This window comes from Artemia franciscana, chromosome 20 (assembly GCF_032884065.1).
Source record: "Artemia franciscana chromosome 20, ASM3288406v1, whole genome shotgun sequence".
NCBI lineage: Eukaryota > Metazoa > Arthropoda > Branchiopoda > Anostraca > Artemiidae > Artemia > Artemia franciscana.
This window is the reverse complement of record NC_088882.1, coordinates 31,302,159-31,315,587: the sequence shown is the minus strand read 5'-3', so window position 1 is coordinate 31,315,587 and position 13,429 is coordinate 31,302,159. Positions and strand designations below refer to the sequence as shown.

The 13,429-nt window shown below is 37.7% G+C and overlaps 1 protein-coding gene across 3 annotated transcripts in view; it reads right to left on the bottom strand.

The window, feature by feature from the left end:
• LOC136040117 (pickpocket protein 28-like) overlaps positions 1 to 13,429 on the bottom strand; it is a 137,792-nt gene that overhangs the window by 48,029 nt on the left and 76,334 nt on the right. For all 3 annotated transcript variants that reach the window (XM_065724215.1, XM_065724214.1, XM_065724213.1), the window contains one exon: positions 11,284 to 11,551. In XM_065724215.1, coding sequence (XP_065580287.1) covers positions 11,284 to 11,551 — 268 coding nt within the window. The remainder of the gene's footprint in view (positions 1 to 11,283; positions 11,552 to 13,429) is intronic.

Sequence of the window (13,429 nt, the reverse complement as noted above, 5' to 3'; positions counted from 1 at the left end):
AGATGATATCACCAAAGCTCTGAATTCTAATATTACTTCTGTTTCTTTTGATTCTGCTTTAAGAAGCCATGTTTTTGAAAATCATAGCCACAAAATACTTTTTGAAGAATCCGCCCTTATTAGCAATGATTTAGGCAAAAAGAAAGTAGTTCGAGAAGTAATTGAAATTAGACTTAAGATTAATAATAATATTTCCTTAAATAGGGACTTGAGAGAAGATTCACTGAAAGCTCTTTACACAAATTTAATTAAAAATGATCTAACGAAATATTAAAAAAGAAAAAAACAATAGATATTAACACAGAACCTGTCACAAATACACCTATGAGATCGGTAGCCAGAAAAGCAAGGTTGACAATAAAAACGTGTTTTTAAGCCATGCTCTTTCATTTCAATGAATTGCCTCTTTTCATCACAATTTATTTATCAGTCCTGGTTGAGCTTTGCAGAGGCATGGATGCTTGGACTATTTTGAAAAAAATTCCATTTTAGTTTTATTGATTTTATCCTGTTGTAATTTTTTTCTTCTTATATATCTTTGTATTGCTGAAGACGGCCCTTGGCCGACATATTCAAACTAATTTGTTTCCCGCTGTCTTGAGAAATTCCCTACTGTTCTTCTTGTTTTTGGTGTTTGTCTGGGAAGACAGTGTGATTTTCGTCACTATTTACGGGTAACTAACCCCCTCCCACGCCCACCATTTTTCCAAGCACATCCAATCAAAATTTTGAGATAGCCACGTAATACAGCGTAAGTGAGAAGTCCGAAAATTATATTTTGAAGATGACCACCTCCCCAGAGCCCTCAAGGGAAAGGGTTGTAAGTTGTGCCTGGTGCATATAAGGTACAAACTTTGGGGGCTTAGTGGATTAGTAATCAGAAGTTCTAATCCTCTTTCTAGGATTCAGAGTGATCAGGAGGTGGATACCCCCTCCGCCACACCTCGTATTTTTCCAAAATTCTTCTGATAGAAATTTTGAGATGGTCATTTGTTGTCGTAGAAACTTCAGAAAGAGCTCATTCGATTGGACATTGAAAGAAATGACAACTTTTTTAATAGTCGCAGGTAATTGGAGGACAACTAGCCCCCTTCCCACGCCCACCATTTTCTTAAACACATCCGATCAAAATTTCTGATAGCCATTTTGTTTAACATAACTGAAAGGTCCAGAATTCATTTATTTGAGGATGACGACCCCCCCCCCCTACAGCCTTCAGGACAAGGATGCTCTGGGGGCATATAAGGTTTATATAGAAAGAGTGATCGTATGGACTTCAGAGGGGGCTCATTGGATTGGTAATCAGAAGTTAATATCTCTTTTATGAGAAAATAAAAAAAACAAGTTTTTTTTAGCTGAAAGTAAGGAGCGACATTAAAACTGAAAACGAACAGAAACTACTCCGTATATGAAAAGGACTTCTCCTCCTCAACGCCCCGCTCTTTACGCTGAAGTTTTTTACTCTTTTAAAAAGTAGTTTAGAGAAGTTGAGAGAAAGAGTAAAACTTTAGCGTAAAGAGCGGGGCGCTGAAGAAGAAAAGCCCCTTTCATATAAGGAGTAGTTTCTGTTCGTTTTAAGTTTTAATGTCGCTCCTTAATTTCAGTTAAAAAAAAAACTTTTTTATTTTATTTAATGTCTGTTAAGGTCAATGTACCTGCTTCATTGTAACAACCTCTTAGATAACAACACCACAGTCCACAAACTGGAATATTATCACACGTTCTGTCAATAGTGAACACCTGGTAACATAAAAAAAACAAAAAAAACTGTGTCTTCAGAGGTAACAATAGCGGGGGTTGACACTTGTCAAATCTCCAGGCAAAGGGTAAGTTTCGGGGAGACGTAAAATCTTATCTTGGACAAGACATTTTGTCTTGAAATGGTGAAAGAGAGAGAGAGAGAGAGGAGAGAGAGGAGAGAGAGGAGAGAGAGAGAGAGAGGAGAGAGAGAGAGAGAGAGAGAGAGAGAGAGAGAGAGAGAGAGAGAGAGAGAGAGAGAGAGAGAGAGAGAGAGAGAAGAGTTTCCTATTCATCCTAAGATATTTAGTGTCCCCCCTGATCAAAGTACGACGCGTATGCGTTTGTCTATTATCGCTTTTTCACAGTCTTTCTTGTTCCATTTACGGGTTTTGGATATGATCTTTTGGACTTTTGTATTTCGTTAGTCTTGCCAAATTGGTCTTGAAAGCCATTTGTCATGGGCCCTCTCCTGCAAGATTGTTTTGGCACCCTCATTTTGCTCTTGCTATGTTTTTAAAAGAACAAACGTACCAAGGCAATTCATTATTGGCGTCCTGATCAAATTGACCCCTCTCCCCCGAAAAAAAAATGTGTTAGATTTATCTTTGCCATCAGTTGGCTTGGGAAGGGAACTTAATTTCTTCAGACCAATTACCCCTCTCCCACCCTCCCTGGTTACTGTTTGCCCTCTTCAACCAATTCAAAAATTAGGGTAACGCCATGGTTGTATTTTATACCCTATTGTGCTGTGCCTTCCCACGATCAAGAGGCCTAAAACTGCTAGGCTAATGATCAAAAACTGAACCAAATTCTTAATCCAAACAATCAAATTACTTTTAATATATGTACTTGCCGCACTTGTTTTTGATTAAACCATCCTTTGTTAATATTTTTTCGCCAGTTCATTTTTATGTGATTCTTTAAGCAGAGAAACTCCAATTAAAGACGAAGTAGACAATTAAACGCAATTATGACCCGTCCTTGCCTCCGGTATTTTTCTAGTCAGGGGGTTTAAAGTGAGATTATGTAGGACAGAAGAAACCGAGTAAAAACTTATTTTTTCATAAATATATATAAAGTTAATGGAACGGTTTAGAAAGCTGAAAAGTTTGGAATGAAATAAATAAAAAAGAACTACAGTTTGAAGTTAATTTTGACTTTTTCGCTTTTATCCACGCCGTGCAAGAGTCCAAAATATTTAAAAACAAGAACGATCGTGGAGGAATAAATTTTAAAAATGTAGAATTTTCAATCCAGCCAATCAATTTTAAAAGCTTTATTTTTGTATTTATAGTACGTTCGATTGCGTCAAGTTTTCCATTTCTTAGGCCCAAACCTTTTTTTTTCAAAAAGTAACCAGGTTTTATTTTAAATTTTCTGGGAATTAAATCAGAGAAAACTGGCCAAATTTTAGATCCTTTGATTCAGACTTCGTTTGACTGGTATTTTGGGTTAGAGAGGAATATCTCTTTTGCAGGCAGAAGAAAATTGAAACTGCAATAGTTTAGGAACTTTGATCTTTAAGTGTGTGATGACAATTCCTGGAAGTTCTTTCGGGTTGGCCAATTGTATTGATTCTTCAATAACTTTACAATTGGTATAACCCTTCAAAAATTGTATGATTTTATGGATTTAGACTTAACATTTAATGCAATTGAACTTTGATATATATTTCTTTTGCTAAACTAAATAGAGTATTTTTTATTCTTTTGTTATATAGCATAAACAATATTAGATATTCTAAAATCAAATTTTAATGTATTATCTATTTATAGCAAATTTTTGATTACAAGAACGTTTTCTCAAAATATTAAAGAAAAAGACAGTACAGGACTTCCAAAAAAATAATCGATAAATTATTGTCTTAAGTAAGGGGTTGATTACTCTCAGTGGAAATTCATAGATTCTTGTGTTACAGTGTTTTTGAAAATCAAACGGGGCTCAATAGAATATTATATTTTAAGCTTAAGGCTAGTATATAAAATCGTAAAAAACAAGTATGTTAATTTCAGAATTACGAGTAAAGTTGGCTGGTTTAAGTTTCAAAAGCCTAGTCGTGGAAATTACAGGAGAAATATTACTAAAATAAGAATTTGGGACAGAAGAGGGGGGAGGGGGAGATTATACAATATTTAGAATAGAAGAAGTGTGATTTATTACTCCAAGCCCTCCTCGATAAGTATTCTATAGGCATTTTTCTCGGTGGTTTTTTCCTCCATTTTAATCTCTTTTTATTTTATCGCGGTGGAAAAAATTTCTGTAAAACAGATGCATTTACTAACAGACCCTAGTACCCGAGATAAGGAAAAATTATCTCTTCTTTTTTTACTAAAAAATAAATTTGCCAATCAATCAAAACTGAGACTGGTCTCAACATTTGAAGAGTATGGATTGAAAGAAAGAGAAAGTTTCAGTTTTACTATATTTTTTAGTAGAAGTAAATTAATTTCCAAAAGACTTAAGACTAGCTGAATTATGACCTACCCAGAGACATCCTTTCGTTAATAAGGGGCAATGATAACAAATTTAGGGGGGAAGGGAAGGCAACAATCGAACAAAAAAGAAAACCATTTCTATTCACCGATGTGTCTGAGAAGTGGACAAGGCTATCAGTAAAAACCTTATCAGTTACCTATTTTTTTATTTTACCAAGTAACAGGAAAGAATCGAAAATCAGAAATGGGAAAGAAGTCGGAAAGAACATCAAAAGACTCGAATTATGGTGCTTATTCAAAATATAGAATTCTCTAAGTTTTATGTTACCCATCAAAAGTTACGAGCCTAAGAAGATTTGCCTAAATTTAAAAAAAAGGGAGAACGCCCCTAAGAAATGAAGTCATTTTTATGAAAATCACACCATGAAATTTAGCTTATTAGAAAACCCTACTGTAGAGGTTGCAATCTCTTCCAGTTCTAGTTCCAAAAACTATAGAGAGGTATATTATCAAGTTCTTTCACCTCTTTGACTCCTTCACAGGAAAACCAGCCACTGGAAGTACTATTATCCTCCAGTCAGCGAATAATGAGTGCACACAACTATATCCATAAATAAATTTTATCGATTGTGGGGAGTGCGGGTACCTGAGCTCCATGTCACCAGCAGTTTAAGGCCACTAGGCAAGTTTATATACAAAAATGTGGAATTTTATATTTTTTGCCAGAAACAAGGTCACGGATGCGTCTTTATTTGTTTTCTTGTTGTTCTCCCCAGAGGTGATCATATCGAACCTTTGATCCTAGATGATCGAAAGAGAGCTCATTTAATCTAAAATAGAAAGTTCTTATGCTGTTTTTGAGTGACAAAATTATTGGAGGGTAGCTAGCCCCCTCCCACTCCTTTTGTCCCAAAAATTATCTAATAAAAATTTTGAGATAGCCATTTTGTTCAGCATTGTCGAAAGATCTAACAACTACAGTTTGAGGATGAATTGAACCCCCAGAGCCCCCGTGGGAGGCACTGCAAGTTATACGGGTATTGTTTGAATTTTTTAAAAGCTTTTATTCTGATTAGACGTCATTGAATGTCAGTAGTCATTCTTGAATAATTGTAACAAAAAATTAAACTTTAACGTAAAGAGCGAGATATTGAGGAGGGGAGAACACTCCGCTCTTTACGCCAAAATTGTTTACTGTTTTATAAACTAGAATTGAGAGAAATAGTCAAACTTTAGCGCAAAGAGCGGGGCGTTGCGGAGGGAACAGTCAATTTAGTACATGGAGTAATTTCTGTTCGTTTTAATTTTTAATGTTGCTCTTTACTTTCAGTTAATTTTTTTTGTTTTGTTTAGTCTGAGTCAGAAACCATGATTGTACTCGCAGTTGCAGATATTATGTACGCTCTTCCAGTATTTTGATAGTCAGTTTGTGTCACCATGCTCAGGGAGCTTCCAGTGCTTGGTAATAACTCTTCTAGCACCCAGAAGAGTACTATGTGTAGTCAAGTCGTGTTGATTTTTCAATCTTGTTTCGCTTAAATTGGCAGACGAAAAGTCCCTTTCGGTACTAGCAGAAAGATGTGGTAGGATAAGCATTTTCACCACCTTATATTAAATTTCTATTTACTTAAATTTCTCTCTACATGCTTTTTTCCTTGATAAAAATTTTCAAATTGACGATATTCACCCTGGATACTTGGCTGAAAACAACAGAAATAAAAAAAAAAAACAGAAAAAATACAACAAAAATGCTAAAGATTAACACTAATAAACAAAATCACTATTAAATAAAAAGCCAAATAAATAAAAATGTTAGAGGGCACTTTCTTATCCATATTATGCCGAAACTTAAGAATTATTTCCTGTATACCCAGATACGGATCCCGAGAACGGTAAATTACACCTATCATGGAGTCACTTTATCATGGGACAAACATATCATGGGACAAGCCCCGAGGGTTCATTTATTTATTTTATAACAAAGACATAGTTATTGTGGTTTTTTGACTATGTTTATTTTTCGATGTTTATTTTCAAATCCTCCCAAGATGTATCTCGGTCATATTTATCTTTCTAGAAAGATTTAAAAAGAGTCTTCTAGCTTATGAAGGATTATGTCTTAACCTTTATTAGTGTAGATTTTGTCAAAAAAAATTTAATGTGCGTATGGGGTCCGTAGGAAATTTAATATAGGTACATTAAAGGCAAGGAACCCTGAAAATGCCGGATAGGACCCCTTCTTTTCAATTTAAGCATACCATTTGGTGTGTAACCCCCTAAAAATTCGATATGGCACGCCTTTAGGAATTCTGTAGCAAATCAGGGAGAGATTGTCTAATATTTCTACCCTCCCCCTCCCCCTTACCATAGATTATAGCAACCCCTCTTTTATACCTTGAACTAAAATTAATACATAAAGATAAAACTAAACTGTGAGCTCAAGTCCATGTCTTGTATATTATTAGCTGAGATTAAAAGTTAAAGTAATATATGTGTTATATGGATCGCTTTTTTCCCCAGACTAAATAAAAAAAAAGAAGCTCATTGTAGGGGATTAAAAATCACAAAGGAGGCATATAGAAAATTCTATATGGGGGTATTTACATATTTTAATAGAATGTATAATTCATTATATCTCCTAGCCGGAATATCATTTTGGAAAGGATCCAAAAATCAATGTCTGTTTGGGTCTGTATTTCAAATAGACATAGAAGCAAAGAAAAATATGTTAGCGCCCTTAGAACCGCCTAAAAATACCAATATGTCCGTATTTCTCCATAAGATCCAATGCCATATGGTACAGTGCCTCCTATGCTCCAATGCAATGCGTGAGGGCTACCCTCTCGCTCAATGCAATCTGTCAGGAACTCCCCTATCTTCCAAGACGATGTGGTAATGAATACCTTGTCTCTTGATGCAATCTGTTAAGATTCTATCACTATGCTCCAAATTGAATCTGTCCGGAACTGCTATTGCTTGTACTAAGTATGTTAAAATACTTTAGAATAAATAGAAAAAACATCAATAAATCTGATAGATCAGAATTGTCAGATAAAAAAAAATACAAGAAGGAGCGAAAATTACAGCTTGTTGTAATACAACAGAATTATCTTGAAAATAAAAATGCCAATGAAATAAAAATTAAATTTGATTATTCAAAATGATTCGACTAAAGTTTGAATAAACACACAAATCTTGAGATTAAAACAATGTAGGATTTCAATTTTTAATGAAAATATCCGCCATATACAATTATTCAGTGGGCCAAATTGGTAGTAGAATTTGTCAAAATTAAAAGAGAGAAATGTGGAAGAGCAATCTGCAAAAGTATGGCAAAAACATAACTTGACTTACTTTCTTTTGACTTAACGATCTTGCTCAGCAAGATCACCAGCGTAGGGGGAACTGGTTGACAACTCCGTCAGTCTTCTCCAAGCAGTCCTGTCCAGGGCTAAGGATGGGGCCTCATTTGGGTTGATGTTACGATTGAATGGTCTTTGGTTTATTACATCAGCCTATCTAGTGCGTGGCCATCCTCGAGGGCGTTTCAAGTCATTTTCCGAGGGATTGAAGTCCGAGATGATCCTCGCGGGGGTACTTAGTGGGAGACGGAGTAGGTGGCCGTACCACCTTAGAGAGCGGGCTTCTACTTGGGTAGAGAATCTCTCCAGCTTGAAGGTCTTCAATATCTCAGTATTGAGGATCTTGTCATACCATTTGAAGGCTTCTACTCGACGTAGGTGTCTAGCCTGAACAGCATCGACCCTTCTTAGCTGTGTCTGTGTTATCGGCCATGTCTCAGATGAGTACAGCATGATGCTTGAGACTGTGGCGTTGAAAATTCTCGTTTTGGTATGGCGACTAATTTGCGGTTTGTGGAAGACTGCTCTCAGGCGACGTTTGAACAAAGAGCTTGTCTTGGCTGATCTGGCTGAGATTTCATCGTCAAGTGTGCCATTTGAGGATATAATTGATCTGAGATGTTTGAACTGCCTTACCACATCGACGGCTCGGCTGTTAATCTTAACAGTTGAGAGTGGTGCTGATGTAGTCTTTCATATGGGCATGATATTTGATTTCTTCCAGTTGATTTGCAGTCTAACTCTAGAGGCTGTGGAGGAGAGCGTCTCGAGTACAAATTTAAGTTGGTCGAGATTTTCACTAAGGACAGCTACATCGTCCACGAAGGCAACATCGGACAGAGGCCTCCCGGTATAACTGATGCCGAAAGAGTGGGCATGGTGCTTCTCGTTCAGGATGTGATTGATGACGCAGTTAAACAGCTCAGGTGCAGCAGCACATCCTTACCGTACTCCATTTTGTATGGGGAAGGAAGAAGAAAGCTTCCCTTTAACCAGGACGGCACTTTCTGTGCTGCTGTAAAGTTCATTGAATAGGCTGACTATCTTTGCGGGCAGGCCCGCAGCTTTCAGGATTAGCCAAAGGGACGGTCTGTCAACAGTGTCAAAGGCAAAACGAAAGTCAATGAAATCTATATAGGCTTTTTTGTTGAATTCCACTGTCTTCTCAACGATCTGCCTCACCGTGTGGATCTACTCATTCGTCGATCTTCCTGGGATTAATCCGGCATGTTGGGGGTGGCCAAAATTCGTCACCATCGAGGACAACGGTAGCTCCTGCAGCAGCAGCAATAAGCCCTGGGTCAATGCAATCAGGTGGATCTGAGTTTAGCAGCATATTGAAGTGTTTTTGCATAGACCCAGACATTGGGACTTATTGTATATGGTTTCTCCATTCGCTGCTTTAAGGCTTGTAGACGCCATGGTGTGTTGGCCAGTCAGCCCACGCAACATCTTGAATCTTATGCCTATGTCTTTCCTTTGGGCAGCTTACTCAAGCTCAGCGCCTTTGCCTTCAATGAAGTCTTTCTTGTCCTTGTGAAGCATAGAGTTGCGCTGTTTGTTCAGCTGTCTGTAGAGTGTTGTATCTCCTTGTAGTCTCGCTCGCCGTCTCTGCCTGATCACTTCGAACGTCTGGCTGCTGATCCACTCTTTCTTTTTTGCTGCTTCAAGCCCACAGCTTCTGTAGCTGCAGTGAGAACATTAACCTAATATCCTAACAAGGGGAGAATTAATGCCAGGTTTGCTTCTCAGTCAATTGGACTATCTGTCTTGGCTTTTTCCACAATTATCCATGACTTGATGCCCACAGCTATTCTATTTTGATTCAAGATCCTAGATAGAGATTTTGTTAAGAAATATTTAAGGGCAATGGGAACTTCCTGGGAGGGTATGCAAAATGAGGCTTTGAATAGAATGGGATGGAGGAGCATACACAACTGCATTTGCCTCAGGTGACTAGGTGCTGTAGTGAGTTGTTAGTAGTAATAATTCTGAACAATTATTTTGGTATTTTAGGACCGTCATAGATAAAAATAAATCAGATATTTAAGAGTTTTTTACATTTTTGAAACATTGATGGTGAAAATTTACACTATAGCACAAGAGCCAGGGTCTGCTGAGACTCCCTGAAAGTTCTCTATGCTGACTCGCATTCTGAAAACTGCTGGAGGGCCTCGAAGCGGTTAGAGGCCTCAACCATATATCACTCAAAAACCGATGGATCTTGCTTTAGTCGAGAGGTGTCTATCTTCTTGGAGGAAGAGGAGTTAATTTTTTTGGCCCTCAGCTGGAATTTGATCCTTGAAGAAACAAGACGATGGTCGGTATTGCCACGATCGGCACCCCAGAATGATCGGCGGTTCTGAACAGACGTAAGCTTGCGTAATCGTACATGTACTCATCATCACCATCATCACATGTAGTCACATCGTACGTGTAGTCAAGCATCTTTTTTTTTCTTGCCATCATTGCTGCACCATATGCGCATCGCAATGTTTCTTCTCACGAACCAAGTATTTGTGACTGATAGGGCATGGGTGATGCAGCAATTGAGCAGTCGCTCAACATTATTATTCAGAGCGTCAACCATCACAGGTCCAACAGCCGCATCAAACAGGCCAGAGCTATTAGTGACGCATGCGTTAAAATCTCATTGGACTGTGAGGTAGTCGTGCGGTGGCACGGAGGAGAGCTCAGAGGACAGCAACATATAGAAGTCGTCCTTTTCATCATCTTCAGCATCGTTTGATGGTGTATAGCAAGTAAGAATAGTTATCTTCCCGTACTTACCGTCAATTCTGGCTCTCAGTACATAAAATGAGATAAGTGTGAGTGACAATAGGGCTTTTCGGGCAAAGCTGCTGAGAACAAGGCCAAATCACCCTCTTCTTTGGTTCCGCAAGACCAAAGTGGTGTCCGTTCTTTCCAATATCTTCTTCACCGCTTCCCGTAAGATGTGTTTCTGTTATTTCTGCGATCTTCACTTTATATCTTTTTAGCTCTTTTGCTAAAAGAAGCTTGGAACCAGGCTGGTTCAGTGTCAGGAGATTCTAAGTGGCAACATTGGTCAGCGATGTTCAAAGGAGTGCGTCCTTGGGCAGGCCTGGGTCGATTTGAGAAAGGATTTGGGGCATCCAAGGCTCTATTTCCAGTTCAATTCGTTGCAATAAATTCCAAGAGGAGGGCTGCTAACCCAACCGTCCATAGATGAATTTAGTTTTCCGGTGGCTAGTTGGATATCCAGTGGCACGTGAACTCAGCTCTGCATGCATATGCATGAATCAATAGGTTTTTAATACCTTAGATTTTGCGAGGAAAAGTATTGCCTAACTAAACTAATTAGTTTTGCATTAATCTTCACGATTCAATTTCGCAACATAAACACAAACGTGGTACTGCCCTTTAAGGGGTTTTAGTAAACCACTTTTCTCTTTCTGTATAGAAATAGCTTCACACTTAAATAATAAAACAGTTAAACAAAAATCCAGGAAATAACGGGTTTCAAGTATGAAAAGACCTAAGATGGGTACAAATGGGAAAATATTTTTATTGGAAGTCTATGTGGCCTTAAGATGAAGAAAATGGAACATCAATTAAAGTCCTGTACCATAGAACAATTTTGATTTGATTATTAAAATAAATTTTCTAAGCATGTGTACAATAATTTTTGCATTATTAAATAGGGCTCACATTGCAAAAAGAAAGAAAGAAAGTCGCATCATAAAAAGAAAAAAGCTCGTACATACTTGGTACTGTGAAAGGCCTACATCCACAGGCCTGAGTTTTTTCCAGAGTGCATTCCAAAAGGCAAGAAGGGACAGAGTAAACCCGAACATGTTTCAAAATAAAGTAGTCAAAGTAGCATCTCATCTCATCAGGTCCGTAACCCGCGTCTGATACTCTTTGTCTGGTTTGAACAACTACGGAGTTTAAGCTAGCTAGAGCTTCTTTTCCTGGACTAAGAATTTGTGACCTTGAAGAGCTGACAGGATCCCAAGGGTGACTAATAAAAAACTATAAATAAAAGGCAGTAACATAAATGGAATGAACTGATAAGATCCAATGGGTTCTAAAAACGAAGGGAAAAAGAAACTGAATTAATAATGCAATTGAAACTTTAGAGCAACGTCAACGTTGGTCGACAATTTCTAGGATAAGGACTAACTCAATTCGATGTATAGTGGTGGTCAGGGTGATGGAACGAATTATTCTTCTCACGCAGATCTTTCAAGCAAAACGATATTCTGAAGGTTTTAAATCCTCCTTGAACAAATAGCCAAGTGAAGATACTGAGTAGTTGTTGAAGAATGTGTAGTCCTATCAGTAGGTACACCTGTAGCAATGATCTCGACAGGAGTAGCAGTTATAAGAAAAGCTGTGATAAGAATATTGTTTGTAAGAGAAACCATTACGAGAGGTATCACAGTAGGAGCAGTAGCAGTTGATGCAGTCATGGAAATAAACTTGGAAAAGTAGTAAGAATAGTAGTTGGCTATTGGTATTAGCAGTTGTGGGAGTGGCAGACATAGTATGAATACATTGGTATGAGCAGGTTTAGTCCTATTAGTAGTCATGAGTGCAAAAACTTAGTTTTATTTAAAAGTGTAAGAGTACATATGCGACAAGGCTGTAGTAAGACTAACAGGGGTATTTGTAATAGTTTAAATTGATTATTTTAGAGCAGTCTTAATAGGGGCACTGGTGGGACTTTATACTTTTGTGAAGCTAATAGTCATTTTGTGGCTGAAAATTCTCTTCACAATTATGTTAATTTGCAGCTATTTAAATTTTGGTTAATAATTTTGATTTTTAGCAATTTAATCGTTTAAGATAGTTCCTTAAGCTATCTTAGCTTAGGCTTATTTTAGGTTGAAAATACCTCCAGCGGCTGTTCTCCGTAATTTTTATATTGGTGTTCTTATGCATGATGGTGTCTGAGGTAAATCCACTTCTTTTCGAACTATGTTTACACAAGTGAATGTGATTTCTTTCCCATAGTACAAGGTCAATGAGTAAATTTACCTTATTAATTTACTAATAGATCAGTAATCAATAGAATTGTTGGATTCTAGTGAGCTCTCGAGAATGGACATAAAACACGCGATTCATAGCTTTATTAATTTATGAGAAAATTCTCCGAGCAGGGAAATAGCTCATAACGTCTAATTTATTTCCCTGAACAAAAGAAGTAGGAAGGATTAGTTTGCACAGAGGGTTAAGCCACCATATCATTTGGAAAATATCTGGTTTTGCGTTCGATTCTTACACTGGACAAAAAACTTTATTTTGAATGGATTGTAAAAGTCCCCTGAGGAAAAAATGTCGAAGAAATGAACATCTCGAATAAAATATTTTGAGAAAAAATATCTCAGAGAAAACAATATCTTGAGGAAAACAACGCCTTGAGGAAAAAATATCCCGAAAGAAAAAAAATCGCCTTGAAAGGAAAAACGCCTTGAAGAAAATATAACAGGTGAAGAAAAAACATCGCATGAAGAATTACGTAGCACCTACGCATGCACTGTAAAAACAAAGTAAAGAATACGGCATTATACCTTGCAGTCCCTACCGGCGGTGCTGATCTCTGTTTCTTGGCCCTACAGCCAGGAAGTGCAATGGGGGGGTTGGGGGCCAACCATCCTGTGCTTTCATACACCCTTCCTGTTTACCTTCCCCAGATTTCTCCAGGTACCCATTTAGAGCAGTGTCGACTCTGGCTGAGCTTATAGAGTCACACCATTGACCCCCGTCCCAAACTAAATAATTGGGTAGAGTAGGATTACAACCCTCGCCCTCTCAAACAAAGGGTTCTGAAACCAGCGCAACAATCCACTCAGCCAAAACCAATCCACAACCAAAACAAGACACATGAGACTACGACTTTCTCAATAG